Raw genomic sequence first — 26,179 nt, forward strand, 5'->3', positions numbered from 1 at the left:
GTTGTAGAGTATGATTCGAATTAAAATTTAGTACACTGCCGGAACTACTTGGTTTTTGATACCAATTACTTAAAATTCTATTATTAACTATAAATAATAACAAATCCAAAAACGTAATTTAATTATTCTTTGTTATTTCATGCAAGAACTTCAAATTACTGTCATACTCTTTCAAAATATCTAAAACAATCTGTAAATGATCTTCTTTAATACACATAATTGATAAACTGATATAATAATGATATAATTGATACAATAAACTACACTAAATCCCAATATAAGGTAAGCTCAATCCTATTTTGCAGACTTTAGATCGTGTGAAGGTCAAACGTTGAAGCAAATGTGAAAAATTCCAATATAAATTATAATTATATGTTTTTAATGTCACCGAATCCGATTTCAAGATTTTCTTACCCTTCTGTATCACAATCAGCGTTAAACAAAGGTAAAGAATGTTGGATTTAATTATAAAATCACTCTTGATCGTAGATTTTGAAAGATCAGAAATATCTCAATTTTTAAAAAAGACAGCCTCGAGATTGCTCTGTTTGAAATCTTAGATTTTACTCGTGTGTTTATATCCAGAACACCTCCCCATAGTGATAGCGGGCAACGGAATTGCCCTAGTATCCAGCGAAGTTCCTTGATCATGACGCTCATGCCGTCATGGCAAACACACCATAAAAATTTACGTTGCAGGGGGTTGGAATCCCAGAATCGGCTGTTAGTCAAGGTAAGAAAGCGAGTCCGCAGGCGTCGTCATCAGGCAAATGCAGCTTCTTATTGGTTGCTGACTTAACCATCATGTAGTATAATGCGACAAAAAACCTCAAACAAATGAGTGGCATTGTTACGTATGTAGTAAAAACCGTCTTCTGTTACATTTGTTGTAAGTACGAATCACTTTCATTGCGCAAAAGTATAAATGATTTTATATGCAACACATACGAAAATATGTTTAGATTGCAATTAAATCAAGAAACAACATGGGTTCTCAATATTATACGTATGTAATTTTTGTTCGGTGATGCAATATCAATAGTGTAAAAACAAAAAATTTTCTATTAAGTGTACTACCCCGGCTGTATGGAAGCAAGCTGAATGTGAAAAAGAATGTTGTTTTTATACAAATAATGTTATAGGTATCAATATTAAGAATAAAAGTAAATTCGTATGTATCAAAATTACATCAGTAACGAAACCGATTTCTGCTAAACGTGTGAACACAGGTTATAAAACTCAAGAGCCTCTGAAAATATTGAATATTGATGTCGAATATACAGAAGAATCTGAGCTAAGAACAGCAGTGATGATGACAGCATTGATAGTATAAAGATAATCATGACTCAAACTCCAAAAAATAAAAAATTCCGTCACTAATTTCGCAATAGGCATTGAATGACTTAGTTCGAGACTTGGATTTGTCAAAAGATAGTTCAGAGAATTTGGCTTCATTTTTGAAAAAAAATCTGTTATAATCTAAATTGAAAATATCTGTTTATCGCAGTAGAGATTTACCGTTTCGTAAACATTTTATAACAGACGAAAAATCTTCGCTAGTATATTGCAAAGATATAAATGATCTTATGAATGAGTTGAAAGATAACACAGGTATACAAATAATAGGTTATTTTCTGTATCATAAGCGAGCTATAGTATCCTCGAAGAATTTGGGTGAGCTAAATCTGAATCTGAACTCACAATTGTTCTATCACGTCAGATTTTTGAGATATTGTAACTGAAAAGTATGAAAAAACTATTTTTTAACATATTTGAAATTATGTAGCATCGTAAATAATTTTTTTCATAAAAAACTATTTAAGGCATCTTCAAGTACAAATCTTTCTCTTTCAAATGCCGTTGAGTTTATCCAAATATTTTTTATTGCCAAAATATCGGATTTTAAAATATTTATACTTATAAATTACTCAAAATTCGAAAATTCATTTACCCTTCAAAGCACACTTTTTTCTATTAGCTTTTTTTGTTCGTCATTTTGAAAAATTTAAATTCTGATGGCAGATTCGTATTTAGTGACCTTAAAAAATCTTAAGTTACTATTACTATAACACAATTTATGATTTGAAAAATTTTTCATTCGGCTATTTTGAATTCGTTATCTTATATTTTGAAAAAAAGAAATTCTGTTGCCGATTCGCATTTAGTTTACTCGAAAATTCTCGAGTAAAATTCTTCACTCAAGAACAGCTAACAAAAAAAATGTGCTTTAAAGGTTCAATAGATTTTCGAATTTTGAGAAATTCATAAATATATATATTTCAAAATTCTATATCATGGCGGAAAAAAAGATATTTAGGCAAATTCAATGGCACTAGAAAACGAAAGACTTTAATTTGAGATGCTTCAAATAGTTTTCTATAAAAAAATTTATTCACGATGCTACATACCTTCAAATATGTCAATAAACAGTGGTTTTCGCACTTTTAAGTTAGAATATCTCAAATACCTGACGTGATGGAATAATTTTGAGTTCAGATTTGGGTTTAGCTCACCAAAATCCTTAGGAAATACTATAGCTTTTTAAGTTTACTTTGTCTGCGGGAATCACTAAAGTTTGACGTGTTTTTATGAGCTCGGCGATTTTCGTTTTTTAAAAGAAATGGATCAAAGAATTTGTATTCAATTTTGCGTAAAAAATGAAATAAAGTGTAACAAAGTGTGTGAAATGTTACAAAAAGCCTATGGTGAGTCTGCTATGCAAAAAACAAGTGTTTACGAGTGGTATAAGCGCTTCCAAGATGGCCGCGAAGACGTTGAAGATGACGAACGCTCCGGTCGACTCAGCACGTCAACAATCGATGAAAATGTGAAAAAAGTGGAAAAATTATTCTGAATGATCGCCGAATCACAATTAGAGAAGTTTCTGATGAAGTTGGCATATCAATTGGCTCATGTCATAACATTTTTTCAAATGTTTTGGGCATGAAACGGGTGGCAGCAAAATTCATTCCAAAACTACTGAACTTTGACCAAAAAAACAATCGCATGAACATCGCACAGGAGCTGTTAAATGACGTCAACGACGATCCAAGTTTGCTTGAAAAGGATCATAACTGGTGATGAAACATGGGTGTACAGTTATGATGTCGAAATTAAAACAGAATCGTCCACCTGGAAGCATTCAACCTCATCAAGAGCGAAAAAAGCACGTCAAGTTCGATCAAATGTGAAGGTATTGTTTCAGTTTTCTTTGACTGCAGGGGCGTGGTGCATCATGTGTTCTTATCACAAGGTCGTACGGTCAATAAGGAGTATTACCTTAAAGTTATGCGACGTTTGCGTGAAGCAATTCGAAAAAAACGCCCCGATTTATGGAAAAACAATTCATGGCTTTTGCATCACGATAACGCACCTGCTTACTCGTCGTTGCTTGTTCGTAATTTTTTGGCCAAAAACAATACCGTAGTCGTGCCCCAACCTCCGTATTCACCAGATATGGCTCCGTGTGACTTTTTCCTGTTCCCAAAGTTGAAGAGACCCATGAAAGGACGGCGTTTTTCCTCGATTGAAGAAATAAATGCCGAATCGCTGAGAGTGCTCAAGGACATACCAAAAAGTGAATATCAAGAGTGCTTCGAAGATTGGAAAAAACGCTGGCATAAGTGTATTATATTTGGGGGAGATTACTTTGAAGGGGACTACATTGTGATGTAAACGAATAAATATATATTTTTTTGGAAAAACGATAATTCCGGGTACTTTTTGAACACACCTCGTAGATCATTTGAAGAGAAAAAAATCCGTTATAGTAATAAAAAGGAAGAAAAAAGTGAATTAAATGAAAATAGAAAGCTAAATTTGATTATAGCAGGTAGTAGAAAATTTTTTCCTTTTACAACCGAACGGCTTTCGAATGCTTGTTTAAAATAGAAGATTCGAAATAATGTACAAATAAGTCAACCAAGCTTCTACTCGACACAATCTTCTGTTTTGAGCAGTAATAAGCTTATCATATAAACAAGACAATTTTTAGTGTTGCTTCCAAGACTAAAGTGAATGTTGTAAAATGAGTGGGAATGTTATTTGCTTATTTTACAAGGGTGGTTCAATAAGTCTTTAGAAAATCCAAGAGATGGCGCTCAAAGCATCCCAACTTATATTGCACCAACAAGCGTCACTATTAAATAGAGTGCTATCGAAGTTTCAGCCAGATCCATCGAGTAGTTCCGTTTTTATTGTCGACCAAAGTGAACAACTTTTGTTTCTTGTTAACAATGGAAAAAAGTGAGTTTCGAGCGGTGAAAAAAATATTTCTATTTAAAAGACCTTACACCGAAGAAAATTAATGCTGAGTTAGATGAAGTTTATGGGGTATCTACCTCTGTGTTTGAAACTATTTACAATTGGGTAAATGAATTTAAACGTAGCCGTACATCAACTGTAGATGAACATCGTTCAGGTCATCCTGTAAACGTGAGCACTACGGAAATGATTAATAAAATCCTCGACATAAAATTGCGCGATATAGTTGAGGCCACAGGGATTTCAAAAGGTACAGTCATTTCGATTTTTCATGAGAAATTTGACATGAAAAAAATATCGGTAAAATAAATTCGGGTGCCGCATTTGCTTTCAGTCGAGAACAGACGCAGTCGAATGGTGGCCACTGAGGCCCTCTTGGCGCGTATCCACCGTAATCCAGACGACTTTCTGCGTCGATTCATAACTATAAATAAGACGTGGATACACTACTATACTCCTAATACGAAGAAGTAGTTAAAACAGTGGATTGTAAAAGATCAACCAGCTTCAAAGAATGCGAAGACAGTGAAATTGGCCGGCAAGGTTTTAGCTTTTGTGTTTTGGGATGCACGTGGAATTATCTTCATCGACTATTTATAAAAAGGAGAAACAATAACCGGAGAGTATTATGCGTCGTTGTTGGGATGATTAAGCTACGAAATAAAGGAAAAACGTCCTCATTTGAACAAAAAAAATTCTGTTTCATCACTACAATGCACGAGTGCACACTTGCTTAGATTCAATGGCTAAAATTAAGGAATTGAAGTTCGAATTAGTAAACCATCCATCGTATTCACCAGATTTGGCCCCTAATGACTTTTTTATTCCCAAACCTAAAAAAGTCATAACACAAACAAATGGCTATTTTGAGGAACTTCTAAAATTATTTTTTTCTAAAGGCTTAAAAAACTTGAAGGACGCCTGGAAAAGATCACATTACATGAAGTCACAGCATCATTCGACTATGGTACAATTTTCGTCCCCATTACTTAAGCTAATCCTGAATGGATATGGATACCTTCAAATGACCCAAAGTCTGTAAAATATCTTTATTGTTGAAACACTGACTTTAAGATCAAAATCTTTTCCGACAACTGCAGCTATTTCAGAAGTAGTTAATCTTGGATTACAGCGACTGATATCATTCATTTGTTTGCCTCCATCACTAGTTTTTCTACATTTTCCTTTATTATTGTTTGTTTATAATATTCTCTTTACCTATGAATATGGTAATATTACAATTAACTGTTTTTCTTCATATTTTCAAAATTTGATAGTGTTTTTGATTACTTTTTGAAGCTTATGTAAAGAATCTATTTCTGTACGTTTTTCAGCACACAATTTTTCTTTTTTCTCTATAACTTTATATAAAAACCATGTTTGAACGATATGTTTACACGATGCTATTTATTAACACCAATCCAAACCAACTTACTCATGAACTAAAATTTTATTTAAAATACTAATCCTGGCTTCAATGATCGAAAAACAAGCAAAAACATTCTTATATCATGCGTCTTGGGCACGCAAGTATATGCTTTCTAAAGAAAAAAATATTGAAATTTAAACATATTATGAAAAATTTGCTATAGTAATTTTTCAAGGTTTTGAAATAAGGAATCTAATGTTGGAATGCAGAAATTTAATGACTTAAATTGAATAGTGTTCAAAATTAAGGTCAAAGTTTATAATAATTTCTTGTATCCTCGTATCGCGCTTTTTAAGTTTATTTGTACTTACACAATTTATATATTTTTTTAAAATATTGTATATGCTATTGTGACGTCGGGGTCACTCTCAGGTACGCTTGGAGTAAGCGTAAACTCAGGGTTGCTCTGATTTGGCTATCGTGTAACACATAAGCCGGGACGAGCAATATTGTTGCGTTGAGAAAACTGTATGCTAACGCGGAATGTAATAACCAAATGTTATTACGAACACACCAGACTCACGCTTAATGTGTTCTTAAGGGACTTTAATGAAAATTCACCAGACTCACGCTTAATGAATTTCCAAAAAAGAGGCGGATTGTTTAAAGAAAGAAAAGGATAGCCAGATTTAAGATTTTACTTACTTTTATTTTATCAAATCACTTATTATTAAAGTTGCGTTCTCTCTCTGCTCTTTGGCCTCTTTCTCTCTCTATATGCTCTGAATATACTTGGGTGACTTTTCTTCTTTGATGCTTCCTCCGGGACTCACTCACTGGTAAACACTTCTTATTAGGGACTTCCTGGTGCTCACTCCGCACTTCCACACTTTTTTTCTTTCCAGTCTTGTACAGAGCTTTTTATAAGCCGTGGGTGGTTGGGTGGAAATCCCTTTCCTCAGGCCCATGAAGCGATAACCGCCAAATTTTGTATTGGTGGGAAATTTTCTAATCATATCCAGAATTTCTTTATTGGTCTGTGGGCGTGAATTTTCAGAGAGAGAAAGGGCGGTCCCTTTTTAACTTGGGCCCTTTTCTCCAGAGATGGCTCTCGGAGTGCCACTTTTAAGAGCAAGAGTAACGTTATAGCTTATAATTACTTATACATAATTGTACTAAACTCAATTAATTATGACGATTCATAGTGGTTATTATAAACATTCAGAAAAATCCTAACCTTTTACGATTTATTATAAAATACATTACTGTTCTATTTATTGTTGATTCGGTGACAAAAAGATGCGCATTATAATGGCTTACAAAATTGATGAAAATCTATTTAATTTAATTTTCTTAAAAATCGGTGGGAAAAAAGATAGATTGCATTTTTATGGTCCCCTTCCATTATCAGCGTGATAACACTTCACGATGTATACGCGATGATCGTAGGCCCCTGTCAACACATACGTGTGGGACAAAGCAGGACAGAGCGTTGATTGTAAGCTTGAGTACGCAGGCTCGGGCCACTATCAAAGTTTATATTTCGAATGCGTTTTCATCGTGGGAAATTAGGAAGGTTTCCACTCCGTTCGTCATATTTAATAATTAAATTAATTGAGAAAAAAAAAAACTAAGTCTCGGCTGGCCGTCACACTATTCTAAGTTTTCTATTATGCTGACGTACTATTTTATCTCTAAATAAATTTTTTCATTTTTTTAGAACCAAGATAATAAATTATTTTAAGCAAACTGCGTTGGGAAATGACTAATATATATTTTTATCAAATAAATGTGTTTGAAAATCGTTTTTTACTCCTATTTACAATAAGCAATAAAATTTAGATTTAATTTTACTGTAATGTTACTTATCACTTATTATTTGTACTTAGTTCGTACTCTTTTAGAGCCCCACTTACGCAGGATAGCCCTTTTCATGCTGTTTCTGCAAATATGCAAAATCATTTTCTCTTTTTTATAATAAAATGAACGGCAATAAATAAAATCAAAATATGTTAAACAATACAGAATGTAATGTACATAATTTAAGCATAATATGCAATTATCGCAAAAATCGTAATTAAAAATTATTAACTAACAAAGTTAGTTAATTCAATAGCGCAAATTTTACAATAAAGTAATTGAAATTTTTTACATAGTAAAATAACTTATCGGTTATAGACATCATTAGCAATAAGAAATACTTCAATTGTTTAATAATACACTAGTGGAAAAAATTAAAAGTTCAAAAAAAAATTTTTTGACGCTTTTTAACTGGCTGTATTTCCCTTGAAAATGGTCGTACTGGAATTTCAAAAAATGCATTTTAAAGTTTGAAGTTTCTAGTTTTGAGATCTTATAATCAAAAAATTTTTCAAGTAACATGTTTTGCTCAATCCTCATGAATACCAAATAAAATTTTTTTATGAAATTTTTTCAGTTCTTTTTTATAGTCTACAAACTTGGAAAAAATTTTTTAACTCAGCCACTACTATTATACTATTATATACTTATTATATATTATATCCGTATATGGATCGGATAACATGTTTATTCAGCTTTAATGTGCATTTTTGAAAAGTTCAATATCCCCACCTCTCGTTGAGATATCGAACTTTGAATGGAAAAGGATCTTTTTGTCTTTAACCATCAATATCTCAGCAACCGTTGATTGCACAAAAAAAATGAAGGTAGGTTTTGAAATCTTGAATAAATTTACCAAAAAACTGAACTACTGTTTTTCAAAAAAAATTTTTTTTATTCTTTACATTAATTTGAAAAATCAAGAAAAAAAGGGTATTTGGTGGCTTTTGGGATAATCAAGCGCTAAGTTGGAACTATCGAGAAAACCAGAAATATTAAGCGTGTGTTTTACAGTTCAATATGCCCACAAAAACCCCACAAAGTTTCAATTCATTCGATCAAGCTATTTTTTTGTTTTATTCAATCGAATTTTTGAAAAAAATTAAAAGATCACAATTTTGACTTTAAATGATCATAACCTTGAAAAAAAGGCAAAGAAAATTTTTTTTTATTTTGAAATATTTTTTTTTAATGACTCCAAAAAATTTTGAACAAAAACTACCCCGGCATCACCATTACCCGAAGCGTACCACATGGAGGTTGCCCGGTCGGATTTACGATCATAAATGATCATAATCTTTGCCCTTTTTAACGCGATTCTGTTATTGCATTTCATTATTTTCCTGATTAGTAAACTTCAACTGAATTAAAGTTTTAATTAAATTTTAAATAAAGTTGATATACCCAATCGAATTTCGAACTCGATCTACACGCTTTATAGAAATTGCTTATCATTAATTTTCGTGAACTCTTACAACGCTAAAAAAAAACAGTTTTTTTTCAAAACCACTCCTTTTGCATTACAAAAAAAAATTCATAAATTTGCAAAAATCAAAAATTCATTTTGATTTTCGATCATGATTAGGCGGCATTTATTAGAACCGGATGTTTCTCGTTTGATCACCCTGCTTGAAGAAGGTTACAGTCAACGTGATATTGCTATCCAGATGGGTGTTAGTCAATCTGTCGTATCTCGAACTTATGCGCGATACCGGGAAACGAACCAATACAATCGACGCCTTAGACAAGGTCGCCATCGTGTCACGACTGTTCGCGATGATCGGGTGATTGTCCGACAAGTTCGACGTGAACCTTTCATCAATGCGAATATCGTGGCAAGAAATTTCCCAAATCGGGTACAACAGCGACAAAGACATCGACAGTGGCATCAAGTGCGAAACATTTCTTCCCGAACAGTAATCAACCGTCTTCGCGAAATTGGGTTAAATGCACGACAACCTAATCGTGTACCCCTTTTGACAGCGAGACATCGCCGAGCACGCTTAGCATATGCTAATGCACATCGGGCTTGGACATTATGACAATGGGGAAATGTTTTATTCATTGACGAATCCCGGTTCGTCCTTCATGGGAGCGACCGACGTCCCCTTGTTTGGCGTCGTTGTGGAGAACGTTTTCGCCAGAATTTTGTTCGTCCAATTGTTGCCTACGGCGGTGGATCAATCATGATCTGGGGCGGCGTTTCACGAAATTTGAGAACACCTCTGCTGATTGTATGCGAAAACTCAACAGTTCAGCGCTACATTGACCAAATTTTGAGACTGATTGTACTGCGCAGACGACAACATCAGAGAGCGTTCATTCTAATGCAAGATAACGCACATCCACACATAGCCAACATCACCAGACGCTTTTTAGAACGACATGACATGACATTGCTGCGGCACCCACCAATGAGTCCAGCCTTCAACCCCATCGGGCATGTTTGGGACATAATGGGTCGTCGTTTGAGCAGAGAGTATCCAAATTTGTACAACTTGGTCGGATTAGAGAGTGCACTTATGCAAATTTGGAACACCATTCCGCAACCCCAGATTATCTGCTGCATTAATATGACTGAACGCTTGGCAGCCGTTATTGAGAACAGGGATGGCAATACCCGTTATTAAGAGAATTGAAATGCTTTTTTAGAAAAATTTTGTTCCCTCATCACACACACACACACACACACACACACACATTCTTAGAAGAATGTGTTTGGAGTCATTAACTACGGAGGAACTGATGAGCCTCCGGGTCTCATTTCTTCTAAAAATAAACACACACATGAAGCGTAATTCCGACCGGGCAACCTCCATGTGGTACGCTTCGGGTAATGCTGATGCCGGCGGTAGTTTTGTTCAAAATTTTTTGGAGTCATTAAAAAAAATATTTCAAAATAAAAAAAATTTTTTTTGCCTTTTTTTCAAGATTATGATCATTTAAAGTCAAAATTGTGATCCTTTAATTTTTTTCAAAAATTCGATTGAATAAAACAAAAAAACGGCTTGATCGATTGAATTGAAACTTTGTGGGGTTTTTGTGGGCATATTGAACTGTAAAACACACGCTTAATATTTCTGGTTTTCTCGATAGTTCCAACGTAGCGCTTGATTATCCCAAAAGCCACCAAATACCCTTTTTTTCTTGATTTTTCAAATTAATGTAAAGAATAAAAAAAATTTTTTTTGATAAACAGTAGTTCAGTTTTTTGGTAAATTTATTCAAGATTTCAAAACCTACCTTCATTTTTTTTGTGCAACCAGCGGTTGCTGAGATATTGATGGTTAAAGACAAAAAGATCCTTTTCCATTCAAAGTTCGATATCTCAGCGAGAGGTGGGGATATTGAACTTTTCAAAAATGCAAATTAAAGCTAAATAAACATGTTATCCGATCCATATAGTGGCTGAGTTAAAAAATTTTTACCAAGTTCGTAGACTAAAAAAAAAACTGAAAAAATTTAATAAAAAATTTTTTTTGGTATTCATGAGGATTGAGCAGAACATGTTGCTTGAAAAATTTTTTGATTATGAGATCTCAAAACTAGAAACTTCAAACTTGAAAATGCTTTTTTTAATTCCAGTACGACCATTTTCAAGGAAAATACAGCCAGTTAAAAAACGTCAAAAAATTTGGAATTTTTTTTTGATTCTTTAATTTTTTTCACTAGTGTATTTGAATAATAATTAATTTATGTTTTTGCTACATCTTATAATGTATATATAAAATCGGCTAATTAAAAATTATCAATTTTAACAATTTTGTCAGTAAGTACAAAATCAATGCTTTCGATTAATATACTTTTATTTGTTTAAATTAATTATTGATTTTTATTTATTGATAACAATAGTAACTAAGTTGCTATCAATAAAACGAATTCTTACTCATGTTCCTTGGATTGTCATCTCGAGTTCATATTATTCGCTTTATTACAATAATTAATATTTGTAAAGTTATAAATAAATTAAGCTTGTACATTAAAATTCAATAATAATTAATAGTTAAAAGTACTTGAAAGTATGATAATCTTAATCTATGCCCTAAAATCTATATAAAAATACTTTGGTTCATTGAAATTACTCTTAATAACGCATTTTAATTAAACAATAAAAATTGGTATATCTATAGTTCGATTGACGTCACGCTACTTATATGGCCATGTAATTTGACTCTTGCTCTAATAGAATCACATAATACTTGAGTTGGTGCCGTTTAATATACTAATTGATAGGTGTAGATGTGCTTGTTTAGCGGGTTGCCATAATACAGTGAAAATAAAAAATAGTCCAGAAGCTCATAGATAGAACCGTTACATTACGTTATTCAAAAGCAATTGAAAATTTCAAGTAAACTTTAAATTTATCAGTCTAGTTTTAAAGTTGAATATCTTAAGAACTGTTTGATGGATTCGGAAACGTGAAACGGCATTTGAAAGGTGAGAATAAATGTTATTATTATATGTTTTAATTTTTTTATATATGTTATAATTTTTTACTTCATTTGTTTACTGTGATGAAAAAGGACCTCTCGCTAATCTTATAGGAAAGTGTCCCTCAGTCAAATATCTTGAACCTTTTATATGATAGATTTTGATGTCCTGAACAAAAGTCCCAATGGACACAAGTCCCAGAAATTAACGGTTATTGAGAAAGAATTTGTTAAATTCTTGTACTTTGGGCTTTCAGCGGGGGTTATGGTTGACAGACGAAAAACAATTAACCTTCATTCCGAATGCTCCGGTACGAAGAATATGAATTAGTATATTCGTAGCTTGCAAATGTTCGAGTGTTAATTGCGACTAGCTCGGCTTTCCGTGCACTGGGTCAAACGAAATTCCCTGACGTTTCTAGACATTATTAAAACATTTCTATATCATTATTAAAACAATTATGTATCATCATTTAATTGTTAATAATGTTAAATAAAATCAATGATTTAACGAGGAGACGCGTTGCTTAGCTAATGATTACAAGCCCTGGAAAACATTAGACTATATATGAGTGTGGTGCATCGTAATATTATTTTTTTCGAAAGTTGAAAAATACTCCGGAGTATTTTCCGACGACGGAAAAGTACTCCAGAACTTTTTTCAACAGCGAAAAAATAATCCAGGGCTTTTTTCGAAGAAGGGAATATACTCCAAATTTTTTATCGACGACGGAAAACTACTCCAGTATTTTTCTCGACGGTTGAATAATACTCCAGTATTTTTCTGGCCAGGGAATATCGTTTGACCCAGTGCACGGAAAGCCGAGCCAGCAGCAATTAACATTCGAGGAATTGCAAATAACTAATATATTAATTGATTTTCTTCTTACCGGAGCATTGGAAATGAAGGTTAATGTTTTTTTGTCTATCAACCATAACCCCCGCCGAAAGTCTGAAGTACACGAATTCAACGACTTTTTTTTCAATAACCGTTGTTTTCTAGGACTTGGGTCCATTGGGACGTTTGATCAGGACATTAAAATCTATCATATAAAAAAGTTTCAAAACATTTCACTGAGGGCCACTTTTTCATAAGATTAGTGCGGGATCCTTTCTAAAAAGTAAAATATGTGTACCTACAGAAAAATGAAGTTAAAAAAATAAGAACAATATTTGGATCGCATCAAATAATAATATTTACCCTCACCTTTCAAATGCTGTTACATTTTTTAAATCCATCAAGTCGTTTCTAAGATATTTAACTTCAAACTAGGAATTAGAAGAAAAAAATAATTTCTTTAGCTTTCTTATGTCGCTGTACTAAAAAAACTGAAAAAATAGTTCATCTATTTTTGTTTTCTTCTTATTTATAATAATCATAAACAAATAAAATGGAATCAAGAAATATTTGAAACTATTTTTTTATTTTCAAAAAATAGGATTTTAAAAATTTTGAATTTTATCATTTACATTATAACGGGGTGTAAATCCGCTTTATTTCTTTGTTCCGCACGATGCGCAGTCGTACCGGAATGCGCACGGCGAAATCGAAATAATCAAGTTTCATTAACCGGAGAGCAGGAGGGGACAGGAGTCAGTCAACCAACTTACTACTAATGACAACAGTAAATTATCGTTTGAATTAAACATGGACTAGTTTATTTTCAATATACTCTACAATACGCTTGGCCCGCGTGTTTATGTTTATACGGTGTGCGCGACAATATCATGCATCGCCAGTTCGTTCACAATCCTTTGTTCGCGATATTCGTCTACATGCACGCTACCGATTATCTCATAATCGCCGGTACAAGGGGAGAGCAATCAAGCGCGGTCGTTTGATAAAAATCGCGACGCAAAGCTGGCCAGCTTACCTCAAGTGTACGGTCACACTATTAGGGGGGAGCAAATCAGTATTGTCTCTGGTATCTCAAGTTGCCGTCTCTATCACGATAAAGTGATTAATTTGTCGGGTAGATGGATTCCACGACCTTGTGGTTGGCCTACGATGGCGATGTCATCACTCACTCCGCACGATTACAACAACGGCAATTATTTATGAACTCGCTTCCGCACTCTTAATTGTTCGTGTCTGCGTCTGGCTTCTCTGCGTTTTTTGATGCTCGGATGACTAATCCTCGACTGGTTCTTTTACTTACTTCCGTCCCATATCGAACCGAGTTCCCGTTTTCCGCTTTCCCGGGCCGGTAGGTGCTGTCCTCGTAGGCAACCGCATGATCGAAACGGTAGCGCAAACAGGACGTTTACCGTCACAACATATATATATACATATAGACACATACGCAAGTAAAATATATCCACATAAACACACATATACACACACACATATATATATATACACGGTGACCCATTTTAATCTACGGACCCAAATATATTTTAAAAATCTACAAAAAAATAGTTCAAACAAAAGTTGTTCAGAACAAATATGACATTTGAGTGTACCAATAACTTTTACCTTGAGGTCCGTTTTAAAGGTAATTTCAAGGTCAAGGTCATTTTTTTCAATAGAAACCCCTATTTTTTACTACAGATTTGAAAAGAGCGAAAAATTTTATGTCAAACATGTCTTATGCAGAATAAGCTGGTGTGACCTTGAAAAGATAAAAAATGAAGGTCCAATATCTCAATAACGATTCGGTGACTTATCCTTTAATTATCATGGTTTTATGGTAGAAAAAATTTTCAAAGTGAACATTAAAAAGTCCATAACCTGCAAAAATGTAATTGACCTTGACCATTTTGACCATTATGTCCATTTTGATGGTAATTATCAGTTCAAGGTCAATTTTTTAAATGGGGATCTTAAATTTTGATTGCAGATTTGAATAGAGGGAAAAATTTTATGTGAAAAAAAATCAGTAATGTCTTTTTCGCCATTAGATTCTTAGAAAATGTCAAATTTTATGGATGATTTGAAATTTTTAAATTTGTCATGTTCTTTATAAAGACTTGTCAAAATCAATTGCTTCAAAAGGGCTTTAGAATTTTTTTCAAGCAATGAAGATGCAAAAAATGGAAGTACCCCCACCTCATTTTTAGCGATACACAACGACGTTGACGTAGTAAGTTCTTTTTTCTTCGGGGTACTTTTTTATCGTAAGTCCTCTTGCCTCTCACTTTCGGAGTGCTTTTTTATCGTGAGTCCCTTTGCCTCTCACGTTCGATTAGCCACGGATTAACTGTTCAAAGTTTCCTCCGTTGGCTTGAAGGTATAAACCTACATGTTTTTGAAAACCGTTCACATTTCTGAACAAAATTTATCGTGGGATGGCTGCGCAAGCTGCTTGAATTCTTTCCACGAGATTTTCTCGTGTCGTAAGCCATTAAGCAAATGCAACATTTTTTACGTACCCCTAGAAAAAGAAGTCAGGTGATGTGAGACCTGGTGAGGAAGGGGGCCATTCAACTGGACTACTCCATCCAATCCATCTACCATTGTAATAGTTATTCAGAAACTCACGTACAATTTTACAGTGTAAAATGTGGCGCAGCGCCGTCTTATTTAAGCCAAATTCTTAGTCTTGTTGCTAAGTCAATATTCTTTTAAAATGGTCTCTTAAAAGTTGTAAGTAGGTGTCTCTTATAACATTTTTGTCAAAAACGTAGGATCCAATTAAATAACCATTTACTATACCGCACCATACCATGAGACTACATCGTTTTTAATGATCAACAGATCTGTACCAGTGCGGATCTCGTCCGATCAGTAACGACAGTTATGTCTATTTAACTGTCCGTCACTGTAGAATTTGGCTTTATCAAAGAAAAGCACATATGACAAAAAATGAGGATCAATTTTTAATATTTGCAAAACCCAGTGGCTTCTACCCTGGGTTAACACGCACTAAAATATGATGTGGCCTCAGGGCTTGCGTCAAAATAATGTGGTAGGCATGATAGTTTCTCTTTCTATCTATCAAGTATTAATATGTGGATGCAAATGAATAGTTGCTAGAATTGTTAAAGTTCGTGGATAATTTTCGTTGTACTCACGATGATGGCGTTGACCACCAAGATGCCAATCACGAGCCGTTTCAATCAAATCTCTTATTGCGTGATCAGAAAGATGTATTTTGCCTGGAAACCGTTCAGCATAAAGTCTAAATGCACAGAAGTAATTTACGTGACATTCTCTCAAAACTATCATCAAAGCGATAATTTTAAAAGATTTTTATAATTTATTAAATTACGTTCAATGCCAAAAACAAAATAGTGAAGAATAGTTAACTTTTTTGCATATCAAACACAAGCAATATTTTTCAGTTCAACAACGTGATTTTAAAGTTATGAGTAAAACTTCTTAGTAAAAAATAATCTTTTGATTTATTTATTCAGTCTAAATTTATACACTGTTTATTTAATATTCATATTTTGAAGCATTTTAAATAAAAAAGGTTTGCTTTTCTCTTATCATAAAAAAATCGCATGAGCTAAAGACATTATTTGAAATAAAAATAATACTTGAGCTTGATACGTAAAAAATGTACTATTCTTCACTGACATTGTTTTTGGGAATGAATTAACTTAATAAATTATTAGCTTCGAAAAAAGTTTTGAAATATGATTATCCACTGTAACGGGGTGTATATTTAATGTACGTCCTACGCCGGGCATGGGTTGCGCGTTCGCGTATGTATGTGCGCAAATGAGCGCGAGCCGCGCGAACGTTGCCGCTGCGCCACACAATGGTGCAGGTTTCATCGGTGCTCGACAATCTCGAGCACCTTCTCTGCGGCAGTCCTTCCGCTGCTATATTACCTTGGGCGAAGCCACGCTCGTCTCCAGGCGAAGTCCCCATTATTTGCCACCGCTACTTTATCCGGTAGGCTCAGCATCGCTCGGAGGTATTTGGGTGTGACTCGGCTAGCTAGAAACGGTTGCGAAAGCACGAAGTCGTTTTGTCAACACGAACGCACTGATGAGGGATAGGGATTTGAATATTGGGTTAGTCAATGATTTTACTGCATACATAATTTACTTGTCTCTAAGTCCTTCTTTATTACTAATTATCCACGTATAAGTTTTGGACCTGCGCTGCTACCACGATTTACCACACGTGGCGTATACGGACGCCGCCATCTTATCCGCTGTTGCACATGAGTCACGCTTATTCACTTTCGCTACGCAATACGTGCGATCGCCTTTTATCGTCTTGCGACCTCACGTGAGATCGCTGGCGACTTCGTCTAAACACGCAAAACTAATAACGCGAAGGTTGCCAGATTACCTTATTACAATAGTTCTTAACTACGCCGACGCTCAGATTAGTTTCGCTCGTATTCCGGTCTCGCTAGGGAAATTGCCGGTGTCGACTCGGGCGTCTGCCTTATCCTTTGCGCGCGTCCTCTCAGTATGCCATTTTCTTCTCTCAGCTATAGTCCCTTACAAAACAGCTGCACACTTTTAAGACGGGATGAAACGTTCACACTTCACAAGGGCCACAACCGTCCCCCGTGAGTAGCTATCCTAGACTCTCTTCTTTTCGCTATCCCTATCTCACTCTTTCCGCGCAGAGCGCACCCTCAACTCGTGTTCGTCAGGTGCTGCCCTTCACGAGCAGTTATCCTGACGAGGTGAGAGCGCGGATATAATGTTCACCGCTACACCATCCTCTGAAATTGTTGATATGATATGGTTTTCGGCGAATATCACGTCAATTACACCGTTTGCATCGAAATTTATGGTGAACGGTTACAGATACAAGACACACTACTGATATAATAATAAGAAATGTAACTAACAAAATTAAAAGGTTCGAAATGGATATCTTCGTCATCAGTGAAACTAAAATGACCTACGAGCTTTAACAATTTTAGCAGCTGTTCATCTGGATCCAGATATAACTCATGGTCAAGATGGTCAAGACCGCTTAGACTTTTGCAGGTTCTGGACTTTTTAAAGTTTACTTTAAACATTTTTTCTATCGTCAAACTATGATAATTGAAGGATAAGTCACCAAATCGTTATTTAGACATTTGGCCTTCATTCTTGAACTTTTAAATATCACAACAGCTTATTCTGCATAAGACATTTTTTACATACAATTTTTCGCTCTTTTCAAATCTGCAGTAAAAAATAGGGGTTGCTATTTACAAAAAATGACCTTGAGCTTGAAATTACCTTCAAAATAAATCTCAATGCCAAAGCTAATGGTGCATTCCAATGTTCTCTTTTGTCCTGAACAACTTTTGTTTGAACCATTTTTTGTAGATAGAGTATTTTAGAAGATATTTGGATTCGTAGATCAAAAAGGATCACCGTATATATATATATATATATATATATGTATATATGTACATATACATATAAATATGTATATATATATATATATATGGGACGATCCATGTCAACCGGATCACTGCTGTGTCCAAAATTTGATGTGACCAAAAAAATCGTGCAACGACTTATTTTAAAGCTTAGGATATCTACTTTCTGATGCTGTGTGGCTGGCCTTTGCAAAATCCAACATGGCGGCTCCAATATGGCGGCTACAAGAGACAAACTCGTAAACAAAAAATTTTATTTTTCAAATTTTTAGTAATAAATGTTAAAAAAATTAATATTTCATATTTTTTTATTGAAAATCTGGCTCATTTTCTACAAAAAAGTAACACAGACCATTTTCGCTAAAATAAAAAATAAAAAAGTTAGAATTTTTTGAAAATTTTCAAAAATAAAAAACTTTGCGATTCTTTTACTCAGAAGGAAATGACTTTGGAAAAACAATTTAAGGAACAAAATTACTTGAAATTCATCAAATTTTTGTAAAAGATCTTGGGAAGTTTTTTAATTTTTCAAACAATCCGATAAATCCAAAAAGCAAAAAATCGCTCAAAGGAATTCGAAAAAATTCACACTTGTGTTTTGATCAATTTCAAGCAAATTTTGGACACAGCAGTGATCCGGTTGACATGGATCGTCCCATATATAAATATAAATATAAATGTGTTGTAACGAGGTAAAACCGTTTAATTATTATTTATTCGCGCAATTAAATCAAAGGGGCGAAAGTAATTATCTATGCTCAAAATGCAGTCCGGAGTGCATGTGAAGACAGGCGTCAGTCAACCAATAAGTTATCTAATCTAGGAAAAAGTGAGTGGAAGCAATAAGAATTAAGCGAGTCGAAAAACACTTGTTAGCAACACGAACAGAACCTTTTATTATCACTCAAATACTACATAAGGTCGGCCCGCGTATTTGTTTACATCGACGCTCGCTCATCGACAACGCACAGTGTCGGGACGCTCACTGCTCTTTGTTATTAGAGCTGTTACATGCACGCTTCGGATACGATAATTTATTCGTTAACCATGCAACCGCGATCGCGAAATTAAGCTGGCCAGCTTACCTTATTATTGCAGGCGTACGGAGAAAACGACAGTCACACACTGCGCGGGATTGTTTTTGTTTGTTTGTCGCCGGTCGCGAATGCGCGCACACACGGTTTCGCCCTCGATGGCGAAACCTCACACACTCTCCTTCAGCGACTCGTGCTCCTTCTCTCTGCGGGTGTGTGGCACCACGTCAACGGCAGTTACTATCCTGGCACTTCTCTGGACCACTGGCACGTGCTTTTGAAGACTCTCGGTATCGGCGGCACGTAAATCGGCGTTAGCGAAACAAAGGCGAGCGAACGTAATGATGGCCAGTGCTTCACTAGTTCGGTTTCAATCGCGCGCGTTCCGTCTGCTCGCGTGCCGAATTCCTTCGTTACGTATTTCGTTCCCCCGGTAGGTGCTGCCCTCAGATGCAGCAATTAAGTTAGATTATCAGCGCTAATTTGACGTTTACCGTCACAGTGTATATGTATAAATATACATATACATATTTATATATAAATTCTCATGTCTTATACTTATTTTTAGTCTTCTTTTTGAATTTTTTTATAATGAGAATAGATTAGAACATTATACAGATTGAATATGTTTTTTTTTTCAGGAATCTCTCGTACTACGTTTAAGTCAGATGATTCTTCAAGAAATTCTAGTGATAAATGTGATAACGAGTTTTCATTAAATTTTGAATCAGACTGTGCACAGATATTGCCAAATACGGAGGATTTATTAAACTCGCCGATGACGCAGCCTAAAAAATTGTCATTTTCCAAAAGACTTATTGAAGACGGTATGGATAGGTATGTATCAATTAAAAACAGAGATACTTGAATACTTGTTATCATGAATCATATGTAAAAAAGTCTGTGATTGGACGTTGGTTGTTTCGTAGCCCGCCCTGTTTGTTTCTCTATCCTACCTTCGGGCCTCTCCTCTGTCTTTACCAGCACCGGGCATTGAAACCATGCGAACTAATTACCGATGCCTGATATCGCTTTGTTTCAGGCTATGTTCATGTATCGTGCGAGGTAGGAGGCTGATATAGCGAAGAACTGGTAGAGAGCGAAATGGAGAAAGAAAGGGAAGGAGATACATAGTGTCGTCGAAAACCGCATTTGAAATGCGTAACCGGCAACACTGAATAGGCGCGATTAGGTGGGGAAGTCAAGTGCGAGAGCTCACGCTGCGTGATCGACAAGTTGTGCTGAGTCCGTCTTGATGCACGCAAGTTTAATGGAAGGCAGCCCCGTGTTATTAGTAATCCAGGAATAATCACTGATCAGCAGCCTAGAAGAGGAGCCGAGGACAAGACAACAGCCCTTAATATTTATCACGACCAGGAAGTCGTCTATCACGTTTGCCATCCAGACAACCGGAGAACTTCCCGAAGGTCACGTACACCTGTCTCAACTCTCTCCACGAATATCAGCGTGGCGTACAGTGAATGCCGGTGCACATCATTTGCATGGCACCTTGCGGACTTTCGAAACTTAGGCGTGCCTTTTTCCTCTTCATGTGTCTCCGCGATCGTTCGATATTGTTTACACGAATGTTCGTGGTGCGTTCAACCATACATGAACCGGAGCGGTGAATTTGTGTGTTAAGCGAGTGAGCGAGCGATAATAATTGAATTTATACGCGGAATAAATGTGAGCTTACTGATAATTGGTGTTGATCAATCGTCTTTCCTATTCTCTCTCACTCGCCATAGCTCGACGTTCCTTAGGTGGTGTACAGCCAAGCATTATTAGTTCCAATGGAGCTAATGTACCTCCCGAATCTACTGCACCAGATAATTTGTTCACGCTCAACCTAAGCTCATAGTTTGGACTCTATTTCTATTAAAGAAGTTGAAGCACCGCGTGACATGTCTCTTAAATTGATCTACTCTATAGATCGGCCATCGATTGTTATATTCTCATAAGATTAATTAGAATATACCCCTATATTTTGATTATGTCTTTAAATTAGATTATCGGAAATTGGAATGAAAACTAACATTATGCAGCCTTTTTATTGTAATACTTCCTAAAATTTTGTTTCCTCATTTGTCGGAAAAATATTGATATATTGATATTTACTGCAATTTTTTGTATTTGTCATACTTCACTATTCATTTTTCTGATAGATCTCAATCATCTACATATAACGACAGAAATGTTTTTCTATAATTTTTTAATTAGAAATTATAGAGATGACCACGTCAGTTTTTTATCGTGCATGCGTGTGTGTGTGCTCAGGTAATCGATACAGTTTTCCTATTTAATGTACTCTAATGAACTTTAAGGAATGGATATTCGCTAGGACGTGCAAGTATATAAAAAAGTAATCACAATAGAGAATAGAAAACGTGAATTTGAAAGAAATTCTTAATAAGAATTTAGGAAGATAGCGTATCCTGCTGGGTGTACGTGTGAAGGAGGGAGAGAGTAGTATTAATCAAACAAGTAGTACTGCTTAGCCTAGCTATGATAAGTGGTTCAAGAGAGAAAAAAGAATTAAATATGCGCAATTGATCTTCTCGTGGACTTCCCGTTCTTCTTCTGGAATTCCACAAATCCCAAGAGAATTCAAGATATAGCATGTCGTGCACAGTTATGGGGTCTCCTGCAACAGTGTTCATTTAGAGTTTGATTGCTCTGCGGAGCAAACCGATAGGAGGTAACTTGTTACCCGGATAATCGCTCTTCGGGCGCTCTTCACTCAGCAAAGCCACCCCATAGTTGATACAGTTATCCGCCGGCACACACTCCTATCTTTCCCCTCAGTCATCGTTTAAAGCGTCCAATTACTGTCTACAGAAACCATATCCAAGTTAAGAAAATTATTTATATCAGAGTTAATATAGATTAACTTTATATAGATATATAATTATTTGTGCACATACCATGTTTTCGTCTCTGGGTAATCCTTTTTTTTCGTTCTTGATCTCTTTCCCTCACTATCCGTCGTGATCAACAAGTGCGGTCACTTGTCTTTTTGGAACAGCATTCCAATACTGGTCTCTGTTTTGGTTAGTGAACGACGTTTCATGCTTACATATATTAACATTCTATTAATCTAGACTCGCAGTAAGAACCCACAATTAAATTTACCTAATTTGTCTCTTGCTTCGTTTCGTACTTTCGTGCTCATTTTAAGCACCGCTGCTTGAAAGGACAACTGCAAAATATCTGCGACTCGTCTGAAAGATGTATTCGCAATAATGAGAGAGTGCAGAGCGCTGCGGCATCGTCATTCATATCATGCACACGCATATGTATGACAAAAAGGTATATATTAAAAGACACACTCATACCAACATATTTCTAAAGTAGGTGTTATTATTTCTTTAAGCTAATGGCAGGGAATTCAAGGGGATGTAACTATCGATCAATTTTCGCACAACTTACTCCGTGGTGACTCGTTACTCCAACTTCATTTATAGGAGTGCTAGAGTGCCAGGATGCCTTTAGCTATAGCAGTTATCAGGTATTCGATTCAAAAACGCCAAATCTTAATGGCACTTATTGATTGAAACAAGCGTGGATTAGTGCTGGTTCAAAACGGCTCAGTTCATACTTCGTCTTTGTTCCAGTATCATCCAAAAGAAAAGATTGATCAGAACAAGCATTTTGTTACGGATCGAGTTTAGGCAGTCCTCCGCAAATAGCTAAAATGTAACTCAACCTGAGACACAAGTCTCAAGACACAAACAAATTAATCTGCGTGGCCTTCAAGACGAACCATCATAAAACATCGGTGCATATGCCGCTGCTCACGTCGAGGCTTACTTACTCTTCTTCCACTGTCTCATTGTTCTTTAATTGTTTTCGTCTTTCATTGGGCTTTCGTCTTTCATTGGATTGGGTTCGGGTTCAGGTTCACCGTGTATTGCTTTTCAACATCTGCTCAATTCCTGTCACATGTGTCGAGAGTAAAGGATCTATGAGCGCGATTCTCGAAATAACGTAAAGATCTTCGGGCGTTTAGTCGAATTCGAATACTATTCAAATTTACGACCGCATAATCATAATAATGCGAACGAACTGAAAGAAGCCTATATTATTAGTCTAAGATTTAGTCTGAGTTAGAGAGTATTGCGAATAATGTTTGTTATTGCGATTGAATGTTTCTTATCTTTTGTATGTTCGCAATCACTATGTAACTCGATATACATTATGAAAAATGTATTACACTTAACTGGTACAATTATTTGTAAGCGAAGCGAACTATATACTGATATACGATTGTGGGTGAGCTCGAATAGTGTGGACAAATGCATGTGCGGGGAATGGGAATCGAAACTGCTGCTGATGACGCGATCATGATTGAGGTATTGCATTAGAAACAGGAAAAATTCGATAGGATAATAATACTTGTATAGTGTTGAAGTCTCCTCTTGTATTTGCTCGTCATGACCAGCAAGGTTACTGTGTGATAGTAACCTAGGTGGTGAGCCCAACGATTCGGACATCGTTTCCGATAAAATTCGATCTCTGAATCCTGACAATACGAACTATGCATAAGGCGAGTTCAAGTCTGTATTGACAGCCTACAAGCAAAACAAGGAGAGAGAACAAGCTAATGACAGAGAGAGAGAGAGAGAGAGAGAGAGAGAGCACAAGTTTGCTTTGATAGTTCGTTGGGCCCTATGGGTCATACCCACGATCGTGACGTTACTGTAGTACGGGACAGATAGGAAAGAAAAGAAAAGGTTGCTAATGGGAAGACGGAAAAGTCAGCAGCACTCTGAGCTTAGCTCTTATTCAGGCAAGTTCACTCTAACTTAAGCACACGTGAGACTTACGTTTTGCGTATTAAACAACTGTTTCATTTGTATTGTTCAGGTTGGGTTACATAATTTTACTTCGCGTTAAATTTCGGAATAATATTCAATTGATTCACATTTAATTACCTTATTGTGTTTATTAATAAAAGTTCATTTTGTTAAGTTCCTTATCACAAACCACATCCTTTATTATTGCTCACTACCCCCTATATATTTATCGGCAACTATTTTCCCAAAACAAGGTACCAGTGGTTATTAGCGAAAGCAAGTTTAATATCCATCACAAACAAGTTCTTATGACGTCTTTTAATCCACCTAGGAGATTTCGAAAAATCTTTCAAGCATTGGCATGTACACATTGCACCTGGCAACTGATGGTCATTTTTAGAACTATAACGTAGTACTCTTTATTAATTTTCTGACTAGTGGGACCATATTTGTTGTGCACAACAATCATATAATCGAAAAAAACATACCGGAACGAGGTCACTGTCAACAGATGTGCGGTCACTTTTGAACCGTCTATACCACTCTTTTATTTATGTTTTGCCCATACACTCATCTTTCAAGGCCTTTTGCAACATTTTAATAGTTTCCGCATAACTTTTACTTAGATTAAAACAAAATTTTATGTAAATTCACTGTTCGGTTTGTATTGCTACTTTTAGCAATAAACTAATTGCGACAAACACAAAAAAGACGTTGTAAACAAATACACATTACACGGGAACTAAAACGTTTCATCGGTATCGGACTACTGACGAGAAGGTTAAGAGCTGCTGATGACGTTCGTACCCTTCAGAGGTCACCTCTGAAGAGTACATCTCAGAGAGCCTCTCCGCGCGAAGATATGAACATAGACCGGATACTTTTAGGACAGACCTTGTACAACTTGAATTTTTAAAGAAATATTATATATTTTTTCTGAATAAAATACAAGTGATATACAAGTATAGATTTTTGTGAATCTAACAAATTCAATTGCATTTCATTTACATACTTAATTTTATTTATACAGCTTGATTTATTACATATCGTTTTACTTAATCAAATCTTCATAAAAATAACGATATTCCTTTAGGATATTATTATTGTCTAAAAGATCTTGAAGATATTTCTTTTTTCCGCACTTAATGTTATTTGGGATGTGTAGCATTGAGACCATTCTTGATTCTGACTAAAGTTATTTTTAACTCACTAATTTGATCATCGTAAAAGTAACCTCTACGTTTGCATCTGGAAAGATTTTAATTTATTTTAGTTGGCTTCTCCCTATTTTTGTTCAAATATTTTTGTCTAGTAGACAAGAATAATTATATATATTAGATTGATTAACTTCGTGTATTTTCATCATTTTTGACATCTTTCATAATATGCTCGTCAAGGATTCGTCAAAGTATCATATTTATCTCAATCCGACCCCGTTAATTTTTAATAATTTTTAGATATGTTGTAATACTCGAAAAAAATGTTCGACGCGTGTTTTTTTTATCGGTTGACAATGATGGTTTTTTAATATACATCTGCATCTAATGAATATCTTGATGCTAAAGTTAAATCAGTAGAAGCACCTACTTATAAGAAATATTTTGGCGTTGCTTTTATTTAAAAATATTGATTAGATGCAAAGATATATTAAAAAAACCATCTTTCAGTGGTGTATTTGAGAGAACCATAGAGGTTGTTTTCAAGGGTATATTTCACCCCTTAAAATTGGACGTCAGCGGATAAAAATGTATCGAATATTTTTTTGAGTATTACAACATATCCAAAAATCATTAAAATCGATGGAGTTGGTTTGAGATGGTTCCTTTGTAAGACCATTTATGAAGAATTTGTTGAATTAATGGCAAGCAAAGTAATGAATTCTATTATACGTGAAATAAAAAGTGCAAAGTATTAGGGTCTTATAGGCGATTCTACTCCGGACATATCTAATGTTGATCAGCTATTTATAATTTTTCGCAATTACTTAGATAATCATGTTTGTGAACGTTTCTTCTGTTTCACGCAGATTCAAAATCAAATTAGCAAGTCACTTGAAAATGTTATTTTAAACTTATTGAAAACACACAAGATCAATATTAAAAATTGTATAGCCCAGACCTTTGATAACGCTGCAAATATT

General features: G+C 35.1%; 1 protein-coding gene across 4 annotated transcripts in view; it reads left to right on the forward strand.

Moving 5' to 3' along the window:
• Positions 1 to 26,179, forward strand: part of LOC131672143 (uncharacterized) — a 984,265-nt gene that overhangs the window by 789,132 nt on the left and 168,954 nt on the right. For 3 of the 4 annotated variants that reach the window (XM_058949184.1, XM_058949166.1, XM_058949174.1), the window contains one exon: positions 19,885 to 20,080. In XM_058949184.1, coding sequence (XP_058805167.1) covers positions 19,885 to 20,080 — 196 coding nt within the window. Of the gene's footprint in view, positions 1 to 19,884; positions 20,081 to 20,285; positions 20,881 to 26,179 lie in introns of those variants that run through there. The other variant, XM_058949194.1, reaches the window with a different exon arrangement.

This window comes from Phymastichus coffea, unplaced genomic scaffold (genome assembly GCF_024137745.1).
Source record: "Phymastichus coffea isolate CEN01 unplaced genomic scaffold, Cenicafe_Pcof_1.1 PCOF00011, whole genome shotgun sequence".
In the NCBI taxonomy this organism is placed as follows: domain Eukaryota; kingdom Metazoa; phylum Arthropoda; class Insecta; order Hymenoptera; family Eulophidae; genus Phymastichus; species Phymastichus coffea.